The sequence below is a fragment of the Papio anubis genome, chromosome 3, assembly GCF_008728515.1.
Source record: "Papio anubis isolate 15944 chromosome 3, Panubis1.0, whole genome shotgun sequence".
In the NCBI taxonomy this organism is placed as follows: Eukaryota; Metazoa; Chordata; class Mammalia; order Primates; family Cercopithecidae; genus Papio; species Papio anubis.
Genome location: NC_044978.1, coordinates 6,440,547 through 6,463,143, shown reverse-complemented (window position 1 = coordinate 6,463,143; position 22,597 = coordinate 6,440,547). Strand labels below are relative to the sequence as shown.

General features: G+C 46.0%; 3 protein-coding genes and 1 non-coding gene across 4 annotated transcripts in view; 2 read left to right on the top strand and 2 right to left on the bottom strand.

Moving 5' to 3' along the window:
- WWC2 (WW and C2 domain containing 2) overlaps positions 1-9,461 on the top strand; it is a 220,517-nt gene extending 211,056 nt beyond the window's left edge. Inside the window, exons 23-24 of the mRNA XM_031664153.1 lie at positions 1,096-1,223; positions 4,410-9,461. Of these exons, the coding sequence (XP_031520013.1) occupies positions 1,096-1,223; positions 4,410-4,476 (195 nt within the window). The 3' untranslated portion in view covers positions 4,477-9,461. The remainder of the gene's footprint in view (positions 1-1,095; positions 1,224-4,409) is intronic.
- LOC108580413 (claudin-22) lies at positions 5,820-8,950 on the bottom strand. The gene has a single exon (XM_017959236.3). It carries the CDS (start codon positions 8,896-8,898, stop codon positions 8,239-8,241), a length of 660 nt encoding a protein of 219 aa, XP_017814725.2. The 5' UTR covers positions 8,899-8,950; the 3' UTR covers positions 5,820-8,238.
- A 999-nt stretch (positions 9,462-10,460) lies between the features above and the next one.
- CLDN24 (claudin 24) lies at positions 10,461-11,139 on the bottom strand. The gene has a single exon (XM_017959235.3). It carries the CDS (start codon positions 11,121-11,123, stop codon positions 10,461-10,463), a length of 663 nt encoding a protein of 220 aa, XP_017814724.1. The 5' UTR covers positions 11,124-11,139.
- A 7,970-nt stretch (positions 11,140-19,109) lies between these two features.
- LOC116274353 lies at positions 19,110-19,213 on the top strand. The gene has a single exon (XR_004182979.1). It is a non-coding gene; the product is annotated as a small nucleolar RNA U13 (small nucleolar RNA).
- Positions 19,214-22,597: the final 3,384 nt, after the last annotated feature.

The following is a 22,597-nucleotide window of genomic DNA, read 5'->3' as shown; positions in this document are numbered from 1 at the left end:
AGACACCAGGAGGTCAAGCAACTTGCCCAGATTTACATCGCTAGTAAGTGGTAGAAATGAAATTTGACCGCAAGCCATATATCTGAGCGTCTGCTCTCCACCCACTTATACCACCTTTCCTTAAAAGGCAGTCCACAAATATTTGTTGACTGGGTGAATGAATGAGTGAATGGATATGAGTGAAAGAATGAAATGAAAAGGCAACTTTTAATATAATATCATTAGTACATTTTTATTTTAAAACATGTTCATGCACAGTACCCAAATGTTCATTATTACTAACAGATTATACATTGTAGTAAAGTCATACAGTGGAGTATTATACAGCTGTGGGGAAAGTGAGTTACAACTACAGATAACAGCGTGTATGATTCTCGTGAGCATAATGTTGAGCAAAAGAAGCCAGACCCTGAAGAGTTATCTGTTTACTGTTCCTCTATACCAAGGACAGAAGAGGCGCGTTAGAAGTCGGAATGCTGGGAACCCTGGGCAGAGCTGGAAGGGCACCAAGGGGGGCTTCTTGGAAACAGGAGTGTCCTCTCCTTCATCCGGTGCTGGTGACATGGATGTGTTCAATTTGTAAAAGTTATTTGAGCTATACACGTATATTTTTATATATATATTATACATGCACATTTTTTGATTGGTAAATTCTACTTTAATAAACAGCTTTTTAAATGGCTAAGTTAGAAAAAAGGGTCAAAAAGATAAATAAGATGTTGAAAGTGTATTTGCCCAAAACATTCTTTAACTGTAGGTATTTTTTGGAAAACGTGCTATGAGTAATTTTCTGTTTCATTTTTAAGAGTTCTTAGGTTTTTCAGATGTAATAAAATTGTCACATATTACCTGTGTAATTCGATTTCTAAAATGTGATTAAAATGAACTTACCCCAAAATCCACATATGCTCCCACTCAGCATGAGCTGGTCACGTGGGTGTTGGCCCCTGACGCGTGATGTAAAGGACACCAGCCCACTGACTGTCTTGCTTGCCCTCCTGACTTTAGTCACCATCTTTCAAGCCTCATAGGTTGTCTCCAGGGATTTCTAATTAGTGTTTTGTGTTTTTCTTACATTTTTATTCCCTTTTCCAGGCCGAACAGTCCAAAGAAGAGCAGAAGCAAGGTTTGAATGCAGAGAAGTTGATGAGGCAAGTCTCCAAGGACGTGTGTCGGCTCCGGGAGCAGAGCCAGAAGGTGCCTCGGCAGGTGCAGTCCTTCAGGTGAATAGCCCCATCCAGGACAGCTTTTGGGTTGCCCTCATGTGGTCTGATTGTGTAGGAATTCACCTCAGTGCAGTGAAAGTTAATACTAGGATCTGAGACAGAAATCCTGTGTTCCCTGCCTTGAATATGTAATTTCCCATTTGCACCTGAGGTGATAAATGTGACTGGCAGAGTTAAAGGCTGATGAGAGCCTAACTCCCCTCAAGAACCCAGGGTGTCCCCAGCTCTTAGTAGCTGTTAGCACATCTCATTGGACTATTCCGACCCAGGATACAAAGGTACAGAAAACTCAGACATCTTTGGGGTTTTGTTCACTCATTTCACAGACATTCCTTGGGCAGCCCCAGAAACCTTGTACCTTGTCAGGCCCTGAGATGCGGGGGCTAAGAACATGTGTGTTCTGCTCTTCTCGGGGGCTCTAGGCTGTAGTGGGGACAGGCAGGTAACCAGGTCATTGCAGTGCGTGTGGAAAGAGCTCACTAAAGGTATGGGTAGGGACCTGTGAGAGATGTGGGAGGAGCCTCAATCCATATGGGGCAGGTGCTGGGGCTGCGGGCACCAGCGGAGGAGATTATAAGAGAACCCATCATAGAAGGATGGCTGCAAGCTCCTTAGGCACCTAGGGGTGGCAGTTTTGAGTGGGACATTGAGGCAGGAAGAACAGCACGGACAGAGGCACAGACCTTAGAAGTCAGTGCCAAGCTCTGGCGCATGGGGAGTTGCCAGCTGGTGAGCCTGTCTGGGAGAACCGGGCTCAGACTGCACAGGCCTCGGAAGCTGTGCAGAAGAGGCTTCCACTCGCGGTTTCTGATCGGGCAGCCAGCAGGGCTCTCCATGCACAAAACCAAATGATGGGAATGGGTTCTATGTGGGGCAGATACCAGGCATTGTGGAGAGTGGGCTGGGGAGAAACGGGTAAGGGTGGCCTGTGAGGTTCATGGGAGGTTCATGGGGGGCAGTGGCTGTCCTATGGTGCCAGCGCTTGAGATGGAGAATGCTGGGGAGCAGGGGTGTGGGGAGGATGCTGACCTCTGCCATGGCACACCAGGCAATGCCAGCAGGCCAGCAAGGTAACCATGACCAGCAGACAAGTGAAAATAAAAATCTAAAGCCAGGGTTAGGGGTCAGGATGGAGATTAAAAAATGGGAGTGCTCATCTTCAATGCACTGGTCTCATCAGTGGAAACGGACCAGACATCCCAGAAAATGTGAGGTGACTGGGAAAGGAGGCCTGATGGGTACCAGTCACTGAAGGGCTTACCCCAAAAGAGATACTGGAAGGAATGGCTGGAGAGGTCAGAGGAGAAGCAGGAGCCTGGGGCTGGAGGATGGGGAGAGGAGATTGATGGAGAGAACTGCAAAGTGCACCCGGGATCCCTGGTGAGCACAGCATATGTTTTCAGCCCCGTCGGAGGGAGCTCAGCAGAAAGGTTTGCTCCTACTGGGTTTTTATTTGGTTTTGGTTGAGGTTTTGTATAGACGAGTCTTTGGAAAGCGTTTAGGTGTAAAGGGGAGAAGCCTGGAAGAAGCGAGTGTTTTTGAAGTGTGGGGAAGCTAGGTCACGTGGTGGAGCAGGGACAGCTTTGGCACGCTGTCTAGTGCCAGGTGGGAGGGCAGGGCCACGCACCATGTGGCAGCAGCAGTGTGCCTTAGTGGGCTCACAGCTCCTTCATTTTTATGCAGCATCTTGCAGTGGAGAGGTTTTTCCGCCCTCTTTTCTGCTAAATAATCACATTTGTGACTTTCAGGGAGTGCCACTCCTTGGGTTTTAGAACTGCAGGTGAGGGGAGTCCATCCATGCCCCTGTTGCTGTGGTCACTTAGAGAGTAAGCAGCATTGCCTGGCATGGAAAGTCACACAACTAGCAGTTGTTGCTGAAGCTCGAAGCAAAGAATCCATGAACATTCCCAGCTTCCCTTAAGATACGAAGCCATTATATCACCAGGCAAGTGATGAGAATGATGAGATGGACAGGGTGAGACAGGCCGCGCTGGAAGCGTGGGATTTGTGCGGCTGCCGGTGCCTGGCCTGGGGTGGTGAGATGGGCAGCGGTGGGGCCTGGGGCGTTCTGCGCGGCACCACCCCAGCTGCTTATTTCACCTGGAATCAGGAGCCTGATGGTCCCTGGCCGCCTAATTTTTCAAGAGAAGTTAGAAATCAACAATTTTACGTGAAATATCTCAAATGCAGGCACTGGCAACTAGTGCGGGTATTTTTAAACACCCCAGTTACCAGCTGCGCCTTACGGCCTCTGCTGACATCACGCCCACACTCGGGGCGATTTTCGTTCTCATTTCCCTCTTATGGAAGTGAACAAATGTAAAGGACGCTGCTCGCAGCAGTAGCTCGCTCCAGTGTCCTGTGTTTCCACTCCTCCTCTTCTCTGTCCTTCCTTAGTCTTCAGAACATCCTCACCTCGGCTCTGGTTTCTAGCCCGCGCCTCCTCCCCCATCTGGACTGTTCTTTCACAGAGGAGGGCCAGTGCTTGATTCTTCAGCTACCAGTGTGCCCCTTGCATGTCGTATGCCCTCAAGAAATACGCGCTGACGGCATAAATGTACAGTGTGAAGTTCTGTAGGAAAATAGACGTACTGTTTGTCTTTTTTTTTTAAGTACTGTCCTCACGTGAAAACCACTCTGCCCTGTCTCAGCCTCTCTGCTGCTTCGGGACCAGGGCAGTTACTGCCTTTCAGATAGTGAGTTTTTCCTTCTCCTTTCATTTGAGTCGTGGTGTCACTCATCAGGTTGTCCCTGCCTCAGCACAGTATCGATTTTAAAGACTTTTCCTGGTATTATGTACTTTTCTGTGAGGTTACTGAGAAGTTTCCATGTAGGATTTTGGGCCTTTTGAGTCTTCCACTGCCTAGTTTGGAAGCACCCATCCTAGACCAGACCCCTACTAGTTTAAAACTGTCTTCTGTTGGAAGTTCCCTGAAGGGAACTTACTGGCTTGGTCTATAGGTGACTTCCGTGAACCAGAGCTGCTGTTCTCCTTGATACCCTCCCTTTAGCAGGCAGAGACTCTCTGGATTGTAAATGGATGGAGTTCTGCTTAAGGAAAAGAGCTTCTGCCTGTGCCTGTAGAGACATCACTGCCGCTGCAGGTCCTGGGGACTGTTTTAATGGTCCCAGAGTATTTTTAGCATCATATTTAAGTCAATTTATTTCTCACCCCAACTCTAGGGAGAAGATTGCCTACTTCACCAGAGCAAAGATAAGCATCCCGTCCCTGCCAGCTGACGATGTGTGATTACATGGTTTAAGAAATTATTTTGTCATCTGTTCACTTTTTTAGGGAGGGTAAAAGACTGAAGATTTGTTTTTTTGTTTTGGTGTTTGGTTGTTTTTGGTAACATAACTGTCAACTCTTGAAGAACTTTTATTTCACGTCAGATTTTCAACATTTTAATTTGTAAAGTATCTTGAGTGTAATTTTTATGTGCTTAAACAAGAAAAAATCAGATAAGAAAAATGGGATAATCTGGTACACAAATGTTGCCCAGAATGTGCGCATTGCCAGTGGGCTTTGTTTTGTAAACACGGAATGGAGGCAGTACTACCCCACGTGTGTACTGTTGAGCCGACTGTTGAGAGACAACTTGGTTCAGCAGGTGGTCTTGCTTCTCCTTTGTGTTTCTGTGAGTAGGCCGTGCCGATGGCAGCACCGCCACGTGGTATCTGTGCGCTGGCGAGGAGAGTGTGAGCAGTCGCTGGGGTGCGGCATTCCACAGTCCACCCAAAATGGATGCTGCGTTCACGGCCATCACCTGTGCGGCAACACCTGGTTTCCTTAAAACGATTTCCTTTTTGTCCTTTTATATTTTTCTAAAGAAAACAAAAATACAAACTACCAAGTTATCTTAAGAATAAGAATACAAAGGAGCACTGCTCTTGGCTACACTAAAGATCTTGGGATTCATGACACTGAGGGCAAGGAGAAGAAAGAATACCAGCCATGTAGAGATACAAATAAGCTCATCAAATGAGCAGCTGGTTTCTCTCACTCAGCCTGAATTTGCAGAAGTGTTCAAACGTGAGTTTCTGGCTTGCACCAGTGTTTTGCCCTAAATCTAAGGATGGTGCCAAGTGGTGGCCCTGTGTTCTAAGGACAGAGAAAGCTGGAGGTGTGGAGAGAAAGGCATCGGCACTCGTTTGGTATAACCAAGAAGAGGGGAAAAGATGTCTTGATAGAATGAAAGTTGCCAAAAACAAACGAGTTTATCAAGAGATTTCTAACATTTAGTAGAAATTGCTTCATAGCTCTCATTTTTAGGGGATTCTATCTGTAATTTATGGTAAATAGTTCGGAGGCAAAGGGAAGAATGTGCCGGGGGGGATTGTTAATTTGAAGTATAAGCTAAATTGTTTATGAAATGACTTTTGGATGAACAAGTTTAGAGAGAGAAACTGACGAATGCGTCCTGCAGTTTAGAATTTCACCTTACCCAACCCAGGCACGCCTTAAAACCATATCCTCAGTGCAGCTCTGCCAGCATCGAGCTTTTAAAATATATAATATTTAGACCATTTAAACCATACTTATTACTCAGAAACAATTTGGGGTTAGCCATCTAATATGGCAAATAAAATAGATTTTTTTAAAGAAATCCAAAATTGTCTTAAAGGAACCCCTTAAAGAACAAAAAAGTTGTGTTCCTAAGTTAGAATGCTCACTAGCAAGAATTTTTATTTTCTTGAAAGCAATTGTATATATTTTAGAAAGTTCATGTTATTGGAATCGAAGTTCAAGTTAAGCAACTTCTGAGCCTAGAACTTTATTTTTTCCTAAATGTCCCACCACTTAACATACAAATTTCTCTGAAGACATAACTGGACATGGCAGACACTACTTTGAACAAAAACCAGCCTAGTGAATTGACTGAGTACAGTCCTTTAAGACTGCCCAGTTCATTCTATTAGATGACTAAGGAAAACTAGAAAAAGAACACAGTTCACCCTTGTCGAGGTCCAGTGTGAAAGACAGAAGTTTATTTAACGTGGAGGTAAATGAAGGTGGGCTGTTTTCAGCGTCTTAGTTTGACCATGAAGATGTCTATAGAATTATGTGTAGTTGTTCTGTACGATTTTATTTTCTTCATTTATTTATTTACAGTCTTATTTATGTTCTGTTTAATATATAGTTTGATTCTGGCCATTTTAAATATTTGACACAGAAGAGACTATATTGGAATATTTACAGCTTTATAAGTCTTTCATCAGATTAGCTGTGGACTTTTTGTAATACAAAAAGTTTCAGACAAGTATTAAAGAATAAAATCTGTCTCAGGCTGGTAGTTAGCAGTTGTGACCAAGATGCTTTTGGTTGTTGTATTTCACAAAATTTCCTCATTTCTAACATGAGAGATGAACTTATTTTAATATAATCCTTTTTCTACACTTTAAAAGTCAGCAATAGTGTTATGTATTTATAGGCAGCTTTTAATAATCTTGTCATATTTGTACTAACCCAAATGATTCACAGTGACAAAACATTTTAATAACTTGATCACAAAACCATATGGACAAATACGAATTTTAATATTATAAATACTATTTTTAAAAGGTAGAATTTATTCGCACAGGGTAAAAAGAATGTAATATTTAGTTCTCAAGTTTGAATTATCATTATATTATTACAATTTTGTATATCAGAATCTTAAGTGTTACAGGTACAAAAAGGATATTGCTAGCCAAATGAACAAAGTTTAGCTAAATCTCTGTAGCATGCAAATCAAATAAATTAAAATTTTTTGCTATTGCTTTATCTATATTGTATTAAATATCAAAAGCTCAGGACTGAACTTAATATTTAATCAGGTTAAATTCTGAACATGTTTCTGTTTTAATTTGTCTTGTTTGTAAACGTATGCAAATACATCACATAGATTAACTTTGGTTTCTGCACTTCCCATGTGTTTGTGGGTGGAAAAAAATTCAGTCGGTTTTTAAAAAAACAAAAACAAAAAACAAAGCTACATATTGCCTAATAGTCTATTTCAGTGTCGTTTATTGTTCAGTTTATTTCCCTGATTGGCACAAACACACGAGTTTCCTGGAACCATGTACCAAGCAAATACAAAATATTTCACGAAGAAATCCCCAAGCCAGCAGTTTGTGATGAATGGTTCTTGTTGGAACTCTATGTATTGCTGATAAGAAAGGACGAAGCCTTTTCACTGTGCAAATAAAGTGAAGGGCTCCAGAGTGTGTGCTCTGTGGTCGTGCCTGGGCTGGCAGCGTGCTCCACGGAGAGGCAGCCGTCCCAGGAGGTCTCTACACACACACACCGTCCTGCCCTGCCCTGCCCTGCCCTGCCCTGCCCCCCACGGACTGCTCAGTGCCAGGGAAGCCAGAAACGCTGCCCATGAAATACAGAGCCCAGGATGCAGAAGCACGTTTGTGTGCCAGAGCCTACTTGAATCATCCAAAACACAAGATCACCCTCCTGCTTCTGACATAGTTTGGAAGGCATGACTGAATGTGGCTGCCTTTTGAGAAAAGGTTCCAGAGAGACACAAGTCTCTGATTCAGGAGATGATGTGTCTACGCCTTTCACCTCTAAAGCTTTTAAAGAGCTAATCATTATTTTATATAATAAGACGTCATGCATTTTAAATAAATATGCAGCTCAGGCTTATTATACTAGGTTATCTTAAACACCTGAAAGAAGTCAATGATCTGCCAGATGATTCCGCTCCATATGAATAACACCTTCAAAGACACATACAGATTAACGTTTTATTTACCACTTCTATGCAATCACTGTTTTAAAATTGAGAACACTCATCCACAGTAATGGGTGTCATTACTATTAAGTCTTGATTGGTTTTGATCTCAGAGTAGAAGATAAAAATAGTTTACCAGTCTTGGAAAGAAACTATAGTTTAATAGCCACAGGAAAAAATGCATTTTGGAAAATCAGAAGCACAGTGAGATGACTAGAGCGGGACCTCCTACCAAATCCAGTGTTGAGCGAGCGTCTCCTGAACAGCAGACGCTTGTCCTTTCTGGCTTAGTTTCTCAGGTTGCTGTTTCTTGTCTCCAGTGGATGATGATCTTGCATTTGCGCCACTGCATGGTGGCCCGAAGCTAGGGGAGCGTGGCTGGAACAGGCTGCACAGTTGAGCAGACACCCTCCCAGTAGAAGAGAAAGTCCAGCAAACCAGCCCAGAAAGAGGGCCTCCCCAAACTCCCACCTGGGGACAAAGTCTGGGACGTTCTCATCCCAGAACTCCTGAACCGTCTTGTGGGCAACCCAAGAGACAGGAACCAGGGCTGTGATTCCCGAGGCCCAGGACAGAACTCCTCCCAGGATCAGCAGTCGCCTCTTGAGATCTCTCTGACCCTCTCCAATTCTCAGACAGTCCAGGCCAAACCCAGAGACCAGCAGGCCCAGAAATCCCAGCCCGTTTGATAGAAACATTAAGATCCTGGAGACCCTGAGTTCAGCAGGCAAAGCCAGGAAGGAGTCAAAGTCCTTGCATTGCATCCCCACTTCCTCTTGGGTGACGCAGGTTTGCCAGAGTCCCATGGTCCAGTTTTCCATTTCATTTAAGTCCAGGTTGAGGTTCTTCCAGTGTGGCAGGTAGTTTGTAAGACAGGATAAAACCCATCCCAGCAAAGATAATGAAACTCCAGCTAGTTGAGCCACAGTTCTAAATACTAAAGCCATTATAATGTCCTAAGAGCTTTAACCAAACAAACTCCTGTCCTTCGGTTGCTGTGAAAAGAAGTGTGACACTTGTGTTATAACTTATGAAGCTCAGAAATACTTCTTCATTGTGTATATAGGAGGATTCTTGCCAGAGTTGCTATTGTTTGATTCCATGTTGAATGGGTTTCAGAAAAGGATAGGGAAATAATGCTGCAAACCAGTAATGCCAAGGTGTGGCCAAGATCGTGTTTGTGTCCTGTGGGCTGGATTTTGCAGAAAGCAGTTTGTCACTGAAATATAATTAAGTGATAATAATCCTCCTTTCATTGTTAAGGTTAAAATGGCTTTCATGTTATTCCCAACCTTTCTGACAAAGAATTAAGTCTGAATGCAGAATGTTTAACTGATGGTTTTGGTTCAACACCTCCTGCTTTGTATCTCACTAATTGCACCTGTCAGATTTTCATCTCTTATAGTTCTCACATTTCAAATGTGCATGTTATGGTAATACTGAGTGTTACTTTTAAAAAATAGGTTCAAGAAAAGTATTTCTTAACCAAATAAATCAATCTTATCAGAAATATCTCTACACCTTAACTCGGGCCTGTGTTTCAGAAATTCCTCAGGCTACATATACCACACGGCATTTGAAGCAATACCAAACTACGTATCTAGTTGATTTAACTGCATGCCTTTCTGTCAAATTTACGCTTGTGTGCATAAACACTTTTTTCTTATATATACTTTCTAAGTCGAGGAAAGAGTTCAGCATTAGGACTCTGCAGGTTGGAGTCAGCATTTCTGTTTATTCACCACTAAAGTATATATCCCCATGTTAGTGATTTTTCATTGAACAAAGGAAAGTTTTTATTCAAATGACCTGACAATATCTGGATATTAAGAAAAATGTCTTTGGAATTGTTTTTCTTTTTTTAATACAAAGGTTTCGAGGGAAAGGACGAGAGAAGAGATTGGCCAGTATTTTAAATCTGAAAGTATCACGAGGTACTGAAAACTCTTCAGCCTCATAAAATCTTGTCGCACTGAGTGCCTGGTAATACCCTAAACACAAACCACTTCTGTTCAAAGAAGAAAAAAGTCATTGCTGTGGAAATAACACTTTGGGGTTGGCTTAGCATGTGGCTTTGCTAAAGTAGAACACTTAAAATTTTCAGATCGTTAGTTTTTTTCTTTAGGAAACAGAAACTAATGATCATTTCTAACTACCAACAACAACAAAAAAAAAAAAAAAAAAAGAAAAGGAAAAAAAGCTTTCTAATACGAAATTTACACATTAAAGCTTGAAACTGACTATACTGGACAGCCACCACATTCTTTCAATAACCAGATCAGTGAAGCTTGTTTCACTTCTACCTATATAATGCCTACCATAGTCATTTTCTTTTAGATGAAATATTTTTCCTTCATTATTCTCTAGATTTTAGAGGGAAGTGGGTCTGCCTACTGTAGAGAAATAGTTACTGAATGAGAAAACGTGAGCATCACAGATTTAGCTACAAAACAAAGAGATCTCTGTCATCACGGTTGATATAGGATACATCTCTGGCCTCGTTGGAGTCTTACACTTGAGGATCTGCCGTCCCGTCTTCCAGGTAGGGACACTGAGTTTGTATTTGCGCCACTGCATAGTGGCCCGAAGCTAGGGGAGCGTGGCTGGAGCAGGCTGCACAGTTGAGCAGACACCCTCCCAGTAGAAGAGAAAGTCCAGCAAACCAGCCCAGAAAGAGGGCCTCCCCAAACTCCCACCTGGGGACAAAGTCTGGGACGTTCTCATCCCAGAACTCCTGAACCGTCTTGTGGGCAACCCAAGAGACAGGAACCAGGGCTGTGATTCCCGAGGCCCAGGACAGAACTCCTCCCAGGATCAGCAGTCGCCTCTTGAGATCTCTCTGACCCTCTCCAATTCTCAAACAGTCCAGGCCAAACCCAGAGACCAGCAGGCCCAGAAATCCCAGCCCGTTTGATAGAAACATTAAGATCCTGGAGACCCTGAGTTCAGCAGGCAAAGCCAGGAAGGAGTCGAAGTCCTTGCATTGCATCCCCACTTCCTCTTGGGTGACGCAGGTTTGCCAGAGTCCCATGGTCCAGTTTTCCATTTCATTTAAGTCCAGGTTGAGGTTCTTCCAGTGTGGCAAATAAGTTGTAATAATGGATAAAATCCATCCCAGAAAAGATAGTAAAAGTCCAACAGATTGCATCACTATTCTAAAGATTAAAGCCATTGCAACAAGTCTTAGGACTTTGCCACCCCTATAGGATCTGCTGTCTTTTGTGGTTGACGGTAATGTGACAATCTTGGTTCTATGCTGCCTGGAATATAAGCTGTGGTCATTAACTCTTTGGGCACTCTGAAATGCGTTTTTGTTCTTCTTGAATATAATGTTTCACGTAAAGGACGAAGGACTCTCTTAAAACTATGAGTTAGGCTTTCTGATAAGGACTTGATCTGTTACCTTCCAATTTGGTAAAATTATATCCCCAATGCCTGATGATTATAAGTCTAAGGATGAACAAAGAAGGCTCTATGACCCCTCACCCTAAAATACAACAGAAATCTTTGTGCTTCAATATGGATTAATTAGATTTTAAGTGGTGATAAAAGGCCAGCTCTTTCTACAACAGGACTTCATTGTAAGAGCTGAATCTGAGATTTCAGGGATGCAAAACAAGGCCTTGTAAAGAAAGGTAGACTGTTTCCTATAATCTCTATTCTTCTCAGACTTCCTTAACCTACACAAGAGCCTGGCCCACATCCTCGAGTGTGGCAAGAGCTCAGTGGGACTTGGCAGGAAGGTTCCTCGGATCCTTTGAAAGTAGAGGCTGGCTTATGGGACTGATTAAAATGAAAAGGACTGAGGCTGATGGCGGGGGTTACTGGGTGAGGAAGGGAACGTCCCGGGAAGTTCCAGCATTCACTCTGTGGTTTTCTCCATCCTCGTTAAGGACTTGGAGGTAAAGCGTGATGTCTCAGCGTCCAGGGAGGTGTTTTTGTCCAGAGCTGAGCTGTCCCCTTGTCATTTCAGCAGCCTACACAGAGCAACACCAGGCTTCAAGACTCCTGCCGGCTCCCAGACAAAAGTCTCTGGTACAAGCACAATAGCTACAATGGAGCTAAACTTTGAGGCTTCATCTTGTTTGTTTTTTTGGCTGAGGCCACACCTTGAGAGCATACTTCTGCAGAGGGTGACCCCTCAGAGAACACAGGGCCGGCCTCACAGACCAGGACAAGAGGTCACCTGCCCCACATTCCCAGGGCTGCACCGTCGCCTCTCTGCATGGCCCCTGGGCATCCCGCACCCGCTCAGAGGAGATGAAATCAGATGGGCCCACAGGACATACAGGTTCCTAACGGTGGAGCCACTCCCCTGATGGGTTCTAACCTGGAGAAATAGAACCACTGCCCGTCATGTTGAACAGTGGAGTGTAGCCCAGGACCAGAGACGGTCTTTTATGGTGTCTCTAAATAGGAGATCGGAGAGACAGAACCTGGATCCCGAGGTATCCAAATTATTTTGGATAAGATTGCATAAGATTTAGATTTGAGGTGTTACTTTCTTCAGCTTTTCCCATCATCTTAAGTTTAAAAAGAAAAAACTATGCCACCAGATGAACTCTTCCTTCATTTTTACAAATTTTCAGAATTCCTGAGGCTATATTGGTGCCCACCATCCTGAAATAAGTCATTTCAGGGCACATAGAGACACCCGGATCCAGAGGGCCGGAGACCTGTCTGGGCCTCATCACCAGTGCACAGGATATGGCAAGCTTGAGCTCTCTTGCAGGAGGCAGTCAGGGTGATGAAGGCCTGGGGAGCAGGCGTGAAAGATCATAGGGAGATGATTCTTAATATCACAGTGAAACGCTTTTAAAAAACCTAATGGAACAGGCTGCTCTGTGACGTAGTGAGCTCTCCCTGCTACAGGCGTCTAAGCCAAAGGTTATCACCTGCCAGGGTTATCACGGAGGGGATTTCTGCTGTGGTGGGCATTGGACCTGCATAACCTCTGAGCACCCTCCCAATTCATTTATTCTTCCAGCATTAAAAAATACGTTGTGGGCCAGGCACGGTGGCTCACGCCGGTAATCCCAACACTTTTGGAGGCCGAGGCCGGCGGAACACGAGGTCAGGAGTTTGAGACCAGCCTGACCAATATAGTGAAACCCCGTTTCTACTAAAAATACAAAAATTAGCCAGGCATGGTGGCGCGTGCCTGTAGTCCCAGCTGCTGAGGAGGCTGAGGCAGGAGAATCGCTTGAACCGGGAGGCAGAGGTTGCCGTGAGCTGAGACGTGCCACTGCCCTCCAGCCTGGGCAACAGAGGGAGACTGTTTAAAAAAAAAAAAAAGGTGTGAGCCCCTCCTGCTGAGCAGGCACTGAGTGCTGGACAGTATGGATGCGACCCCTCCCCGGTCCCTATGGGGCTCACATTGGTACAAAGAGGCCATCAGGAGACAAGATAACTCAAAGAAGTCAAAGGAGCTGGGATATGAGTGTTCCAGGCAGAGACACGCAGCTGCAACAGCCCTGAGGCAGGAGTCTGCTTGGGCAGGAGCAGAAAGCGTGAAGGTAGTCCGGATGGGGCTCCGGGAGGACTCCCACCCCCACATTTCAGTGCCTGAGTCAGCTGCTTCGGTCGCTCAGAGAGGGGCTGCGGTGAAATTGGGCCAGCAGACATAATTACCACCACCTTGTTCAGGGTGTGCAGGGCTACACTGTCTCTGTCCGAAATTGTTCGTCTAAAGTATGGAGGTTTACACACAGAGCTCAGAAACAGAGCTGGAGAATCAGCCGACTGAAGACTGAAGCTTAGGGTGGACGCCATCCTAGTTTGCCCAGGATTGTCAGGATTTCAGCCCTGAAAGTCACACATCCTGAGAAATGCTTGGTCCGGGGCAAGGGTTGATAAACATCCCATAATAAGCCATCCCAAAACTTAGGTACTTAAAACAACAATCGTATTTCTACTTTTTTTTTTTTTTTAGTCTTGCTCTGTCACCCAGGCTGGAGTGCAGTGGCGTGATCTCAGCTCGCTGCAACCTCCACCTTCCTGGTTAAAGAAATTCTCCTGCCTCAGCCTCCCGAGTAGCTGGAATTACAGGTGCACACCATCACACCTGGTTAATTTTTGTATTTTTGGTAGAGACGGGAGTTCACCATATTGGCCAGGCTGGTCTCGAACTCCTGACCTCAGGTGATCCGGCTGCCTCAGCCTCCCAAAGTGCTGGGATTACAGGCATGAGCCACTGTGCCCAGCTGGCAATTTCTATGTATTTTGCTCGTGAATGTGCAGCTTGGGACTCAGCAGGGACCACTTGTCCCTGCTCCAGGCGGCATCAGCTCAACTGGGGGCTGGAGGGTCCCTTTCCAAGGTGGGTCACCCACATGGCGGCTGCCAGCAGACAGCTCAGCCTCTGTCGTCATATAGGGCACAAAAAACACACAGACAAGGCCACCTCAAGCCAAATTGTAGCCAGATTGCTGCTGTAAGCGGCCTCACCTCATCGGCTGGCAACAGGAGCCGTGGACCCTGGGTCCTGCAAGAGACGATTGAGGAAGGACGAAGGCAGAGGCCCGAGAGGTCCAGCAAAAGCTTTGGATTCTCAAGTCAGTGGAGAAGCCAAATCTTCCATTGTCAAAATGACCCTTTAAAAATCCCTTAAGCATTGGAGATCAATACACATCTCTCCCCAGGCCCAGCTTGCTGGGGTCTTCTCTGGCAATGGGCCAGGTTACTCCGGGTCCACAGTTTGAGCACAAAATGAAGAAGTCGGCTTGGTTTGGGATCTTGCAGGAAGATTATCTGCTGAATCTGAAGGCCGCAGGATCCAGATAGGAGGGCACTGGGAACGCCCGGACATCACAGGCTTCCCCGCCTCCCCTCCGCAGCACCCAGCAGTGCTGCCAGGAAGAGCCGCCCTTCCTCCTAGCCGGCGCCGGCCGCCCCGGCACTTAGATAAATAGGTGAAGATGAGGGGTTCCTCTGGCTAAACACGGTTTTTATCTGATTAAAAGAAAATCTATGGGGTTTTTTTTTCCTTGATTTTTCTTTCTTTCTTTCTTTTTTCTTGGAGATAAGAGTTTTGCTCTTGTTGCCCAGGCTGCAGTGCAGATCTCGGCTCACCGCAACCTCCGCCTCTGAGGTTCAAGCGATTCTCATGCCTCAGCCTCCCGTTTTCTTAATATTTCTTTCCCTACTAAATAGTAATTCATGTTATTAATACTATTGACCTTATTATTAAGGACAAGACACGCTGTTACCCTCACAACCCCCACAGCACAATACCTTGTATCTACTATGTGTTCAACAAATATTTGTCTAATAAATTGATTAGAAGGATCCTTCTAAATGATGATAAAGTAAATATAGAACGTCAACACTATAGATGTCATTCCCATTGCCAGTACCCTTTCATCATGGTGACAAAATCAGCTGTCCTGGAGCATCTGAGCATGAGGAGTGGGAGACGAAATATTGCTGAAGCCTCACGAGTTGGCGAACAAGAGCATCCCCTTCCAGAAGGGCATCAAGAATGACATCTCTTAGGTGCGGGAAAAAGACTAGAAGGCTAAAGGCCCTCCAAAATATTCACCAGGTGCTAGAAATGGATGCTTTTTCTTTTCCTTGTTTTGATTATTTTTATTTTCTAAATTTTCTACGAAGACTGTGCAGGACCCTCATAAGAAAAAAAAAAAAAAAACGATGTAAAAGAAAAAAAGATGATCTGCTGGACAAAATTAACTTTCTTTTGTCAGATCATAATAATAGGTAACAATTATCTAGAGCCTTCTACATACCAGGCACTGTTCTGAGACTTTAACATGGATTATCTCATTGAATCCTCACAATCATACAATGGGGGTAGATACTAGGTGCATCACTATTTTACAGACGATAGGGCTAAGCACAGTGGGGCAAGTCATGGGGTCATTTACAGAGCCATGAAGGCAGCACCTCAGTTCCTTTCCCAGTGATATGGTTTGGCTGTGTCCCCACCCGGATCTTATCTTGAATTCCCACGTGTTGTGGGAGGGGCCTGGTGGGAGGTACTGAATCATGGGGGCAGATCTTTCCCATGCTGTTCTCGTGATAGTTAACAAGTCTCACGAGATCCTATGGTTCTATAAGTGGGAGTTTCCCTGCACAGGCTCTCTCTCTCTTTGCCTGCTGCCATCCATGTAAGATGTGACTTGCTTCTCCTTGCCTTCTGCCATGATTGTGAGGCTTCCCCAGCCACATGGAACTGTAAGTTCATTAAGCCCCTTTCTTTTGTAAATTGCTCAGTCTGAGGTATGTCATTATCAGTAGCATGAAAGTGGACTAATACACCCAGAGCACAGAGGTACCTGGGCCTGGACCTCTAAGTCTATACTGTACAGTGTTGTTCCAAGCAGAGCTTCTGCATGGAAACCACCTGAGGAGCTTATCCAGCTCGACTTTCGGGTTCCCCCCTCCCCTGCCTGCAGTGTGCTGCTAAATGTTTAACAGCAACTCTCAGGTTGGTAGCCCTGGATTACAGCCTCTGCCGATTTCCATGATGGAAATACTCTCACCATGGCCAATTCCAGGCTACCAGTGTGGAATCACTGAGTATGCAGTGAGTTAGGAAGAGATAATACAGTCATATAATGGTGACTATAGCAGTGGGGACACATGCTGAGAAATGGGTCATTAGGGAATTTTTGTCATTGTGCAAACGTCACAGAGTGGACTTACACAAACCTAGATACTCTAGCCTCCTCCTCCCGAGGCTGTATGGTATGGCCTATCGCTCGTAGGCTGCAAACCTATACAGCGGATTACTATACTGAGGACTGCAGGCAGTCGTAACACAATAGGGATTTGCATATCTAAACAGAGAAAAGATGCAGTGGAGGCCAGTTGTGGTGACTCACACCGTGATCCCAGCACTTTGGGAGGCCGAGGTGGGCGGATCACCTGAGGTCAGAAGTTCAAGATCAGCCTGGCCAACATGGTGAGATCCCATCTCCACTAAAAATACAAAAATTTTAGCCATGCATGGTGGTGTATGCCTGTAATCTCAGCTACTAGGGAGGCTCAGGCAGGAGAATCACTTGAACCTGAGAGGCAGAGGTTGCAATGAGCTGAGATTGCACCACTACACTCCAGCCTGGGTGACAGAGCCAGACTCTTGTCTCAAAAAATAAAAGAAAAGAAAAAGAAAAAAGATGCAGTGGAAATGCAGTATTAAAATCTTACTGCACTGCCATATACACAGTCTGCCATTGACTGAAACGTCAGTATATTACGTGAGGCTATCTAGATACAATAGCTGTAGGTAACCTCAAGAACATAGATAATAGCAAAATAATGAGGAAGGGATATGTTTGGAGTGTTCATTTGCTTGTCATATCATTTATAAGTTTATATAATTCAATTTTCAGTGATGGCTGTGTTTAACAACCAACTCCCAGAATTCCTGAAAAGTTGACAGCCTCTGGAGCCCGTGTGAGACAGGTCCTGCAAATCCCCGTGACAAGCACAGACACTGCACATCCCGGGGAGGGTCCCGGGAACTGGGGGCAGGATTCTGCAGGTCAGCAAGCCCCTCCAGCACTTCTCTCACACGCTGAGGCTTGTGAGTTTGAGAACTGGACCATCTGGCTTTGCTGCCTGGAGCACAGGTCTGAGACCTCTTGGAATCCTCAGCCACGCCCAGCCACACCGCAGATTCCGTCACACTGCTGATACCCAGCCACACTGCTGATGTCCAGTCACACCGCTGATGCCCAGCCACACCGCTGATGCCCAGCGCCCAGGCACACCGCTAATGCCCAGCCACACCACTGATGCCCAGCCACACCGCTGATACCCAGCCACACTGCAGATGCCCAGGCACACCACTGATGCCCAGCCACACTGCAGATGCCCAGCCACACCGCTGATGCATAGCCACACTGCTGATGCCCAGCGCCCAGGCACACCGCTGATGTGCAGCCACACCACTGATGCCCAAGCAGACCGCAGATGCCCAGGCACACCACTGCTGCCCAGTGCCCAGGCACACCACTGATGCCCAGTCTTCAGGCCATGGAGGAGGCAGAAGAGCAGGCTGGTCTGGATTTTGCCAACCCACCTCCGGTGGTGCCTACCTCTTGATTTTTGCTGTTTCACTCAAGTGACTTGTCTGAAATATAGAGTGGTCCCTTATGTCTTTCTGTTCCAATCCTCCAAACACTACCAGCTCGGCCTACAGACATTTAGGATGTGGTGGTTAAAAATATATATTGCTTTTAGATTTATGGCACTTACCGGTTACTTGAATTGATGTATTTAATTTTGTCATTACCAGCCAATCTATTAGTTGAATGCTCCTGAAGCTTTCATCAGAGCATTTGGGGAAAGAAAAAAGAATTTTAAAAACGTCCAAGTTCTTGCCCATTGGAGGAAGAAAAAAAAAGCCAACCAGAGACTCTAAGGAAAAAATACATAAACAAGTATAAACTCGTACTTATCTGGAAACTGGGACTTTAAACTTGCAGGCAGTAGTGGCTTCCTACATCAGAGGATCTTTAGGGAACCACCAGCAGAAAGTTCCTCCCCATGGCCTGACACGTTTTGCCCAGGACATTCAGGGGGTGAATGGAATGGAGGAAGGTGGTGGAAGGAGTTCCGCCCAGCAGACCATCGCCAGGACAGATCTGGAGGGGTGTGTGCAGACCCCTCCAGAAGGCCCCATTGCTGCTGCCCAATAGCTCCCAGTCCAGAGGGTGGGGGTCTGAAGACATAAGCAGGATGTGTTGCCTCTACATAATTACTCTGCTATGAGTGACTCCGGGGTGCCCTCAGTCCGATTCAGGCGACGGCATTTAAGAGAGGAAGGAGGGGAACCCTAGTCAATATTCACTTGATCTCTGCTTGTGTGTACACTGGCAAGGAGGAATGTGTGGATTTCCAGCAGCAGGAAACAAACCCTTTTCATAGCCGAGTGGGTGGAGGTGGAGTGTTTCTGAAAGCCTAGTTATCTCGTGTCTCTGTCTTCTGAGGCCCTAACTGAGATTTTATGCCAAACTGTCAAGGTACTAATGCCTAAGAAATAATAGGAGACATCGGCTCTCGGTAGTGAAGGGAACATCCTGTCATGCAACAACCAAGGGACAGAGGCCAGGATAACGCGTCTCAGTCTGTTCTGTGCTACTATAATGGAATACTTAAGACTAGATAATTTACCGGAAATGTATTTGGCATGATCCTTTTGTAGTTTGTGAGCATGATGATTGGGTGTTCACACGCATGCTTGAGATGTGCCACCCTCAAACCTTGTTACAATGTCAGCACATTAACCGTCTGATCTGAAGAAAAAAAGAAAGAAAAAGAAATGTATTTGGCTCACAGTTCTGGAGGCTGGCAAGTCCAAGAGCATGGCATTGGCATCTGGTGAGGGCCTCAGTGCTGCAGTGAGGGCCTGCCATGGCTCAAGGCAGAAGGGCAAGAAAGGATGAGAGTGAGGGAGCAAGAGGGACCCAAACTCGCTTTTTTAACCACCCACTCTCACGCTCACTCACTCCCAAGACAAAAGCATTAAGTCCTCCCTGAGTACAGAGCCCTTTTGACCTAATACCTCTTATAAGGCCCCACCTCTAAACACTAAGGATTATGTTTCCAACATATGAACTTTAGGGGACACATTCAAACCGTAGCAAAAGCATAATAATAATAACCAGTATTTATTAAGCACTTACTGCTTGCTAGGCATTAGGTTAAGAGCTTTAACTGTGTTATCGTATTCTCACAAGAACTGTCTGATATAGACACCATCTTTATATCCATTTAACAGATAAGGAATCTGAGGCTTAAGTAAGCCAATTAGTTTGCCAAACAATAGTTTAAAGAATGAAGCCTGTCTCACACCAAAGTCCAGCCCTTAATCTTTTATGCCATAAAGAGTGATCTGAGACCATTGTCATGGTTGCCTCTCCATTTTGTCCTGAAGCTTTGCTTGCTAAAGTTGGCACTCACTTGGCAAGCACTGTGCCTCCTCCTCGGGCCAGAGTCAGAACCCTGAATCCATCTCCCAGCAGTGGGGGCCGAAGCCGTGGGAAGCACATGCTGGCTTTGTGACTGTAAAGTTAGAAACTGCTACCACAGAGGGGCTTTACAGGGAAGGTTGTGGGAACTGTCCGAGCCAGGGACTCCGTCTCCACCCACTGCACAAATAGAAATGAAAAGACCTCTATCTTGGGATTAACTGGGTTCTTTTCTTTGTAAATCCTTTCTAAATATTAATCTAAGCTCCCAACCCTCATGGCTAATGTTTCCTTTAAGTTTCCAGTTAACACATGGGAAAATCATTGCAAATCAGTGACAGCCTTGGCACCTACTCTTGAAGAGGTGGGTGTCTGAGACTCACGGAACCCTAGAGGCAGCCGACACCTCAGGCATCACAGTGCCTTCATTTTCTAGTGAGCTGAGGATCAGTGTCAAGACTCTGACCCGGCCTCCAGACTCAGATTCCAGGGCTCCTTCCCCTCGGCTGCGCTGCTGGGTTTTAGCAGGAATCCACAGCCCCAGCTGGTGCCCCAGCCATCAGAATATCTGCCCTTTTCTCCAGGAGAGAGACTGAACTCCGTGCAAACATTAGCCAAACACCAGCCACGTCCTGGAAGGCATGCTGAGAGCTGGCAGAGAGGGGAAGGTGTAAGATGGAAACGCCTGGCCCTGGGTAGATATAGCAGGAGCACAGGCAGGGCCATGGGTGGGTCCAATCGGGGGACCACCGCAGGGAGCCCTGGACTTCATGAACAGGACTCTGGTCCTGCTTCCGAGAATGACCTTAAAGAAACATCAACCTGAAGACTTTGGGACCATCCCAGGCCCAGCCAGGAGTAGAGACATGAGGACTTTCTGGGCACAAAAGTTAAAACTTGAACTTGCACCATTGCCTGAGTCAGCTTTGCTGTGTGCCTTTCTACCTGGAGCACTGATGTTGCACAAATCCATGGAGCAGCATTTACATAGAACGCAGTGTCAATCCCATCACTTTCGTTCTTTCTCTTTAAACAGAAAGACCAACTGTAGAAAAGCTAAGGTGTTGGCCACGCATTCCACAAGCGTTTGTTGGGCATCTAGTGCCAGCCTCGGGGCCAGGCCCTGGGTACACAGTTAACAAAGCAGCCATGGTCCCTGCCTTCATGGACCTTGAGGTGTAATCAAGTTTGGCAGAAAATACATATTCAATGCCTAAATGAAACCAACTATGGGAAAGACATCAATTGAACACCCATAAGCATCCATGCCCTGGGCTTCCGGGACCTGCAGCCCCCAGCCTGGCCGAGTCACTGCCCTCAGACACTCGACAGGGAGAACCGGGAAAAATCCCTCCTGAGCTGGGAAAGGGAAAACTCTGCTTCGGTCAGACCTGCCCCCTGAACCTCAAGGAGCTCAGGTCACATGCTTACAGACCTTTCCAGAACAGTGAGCCTTCCTGGGAACCCATCTAAGCAGCTGACTGCGTCCCAGAGACTTTAGTGCTGCCTGGAGCTCTGGAGGACGTGAAGTTACAACTCCAAGCAGCACAGGATGTCCGGCACCAGCATGGCTAAGTTTGGGGTGTGGGAGGGGCTGTGGAGGGGAGGCCTGCCTTGGGTCTCCCGCTGACACACACCTGCTGCTGCCAGGCTCCCATGTGCCACAAACGCAGGAGCTCTTTGCTCTCTCAACAGGTTGTTCCATTCAGGGTTTTTGAAAACAGTGCACTAACCGCGTCTCAAGGAGGTTGCTCTCTTAAATTCCCCTGCAAAGGAAATTATGGGATTGCCGTGAGACTTTGTGTCATGGCCTTCTCTTTCATAAAATCCTTGTTGTTGGCCGGGCACGGTGTCTCACGCCTGTAATCCCAGCACTTTGGGAGGCCAAGGTGGGCGGATCACGAGGTCAGGAGATAGAGACCATCCTGGCTTACACGGTGAAACCCCGTCTCTATTAAAAATATACAAAAAAACTAGCTGGGCGTGGTGGTGGGCACCTGTAGTCCCAGGTACTCAGGAGGCTGAGGCAGGAGAATGGCGTGAACTTGGGAGGCGGAGCTTGCAGTGAGCTGAGATCGCGCCACTGCACTCCAGCCTGGGAGACAGCGAGACTCTGTCTCAAAAAAATATATGTGTATATGTATCTCCTTGTTGTCTGTAATACTCCTGTTTCCAGTTCAGAGGCTGCTCCCAAAATCAACAGATTTCCCCACCCAACTGCAGAGCCCACAGGTGAAACTCCTTCAAAGGGGACACTATTTTACCCAGTCGAGGTAAAAGGGCCTTTGAAAGTCCAAATGGTCTTATTTCAGAATTATTACATGGATTTCTCCCCCAAGAGGATGAAACTTTCCCATAAATTAAAGATGAATTTAATGCAAATGGAAGAGCTTGGGCTCTGAGATTGGAAAGACCAGGGTTCACATTCTGACTCCACTCCTTAAACCTATGTGGCCTCAGGCAACTTGACTTCTCTGAGCCTGTCGCCTCGTCTGTAAAATAGTGATAGTCACTGTGCCAGCATTCACATGGTGAGATTGGGGATAGCACTGGAAAGTCTCTCAATGCATAGTAGGCTCTCAATAAATGAGAGTTGCTATTTTTATTTTGTATTTGGTTTTTCAAACCCATCTTCAGAGGCAGCTGTGAAAGTGTGTTTCATCTGTGAGTGGGTGGTTTGTTGTGGTCCACCGGCTGAAACAGATGCCCT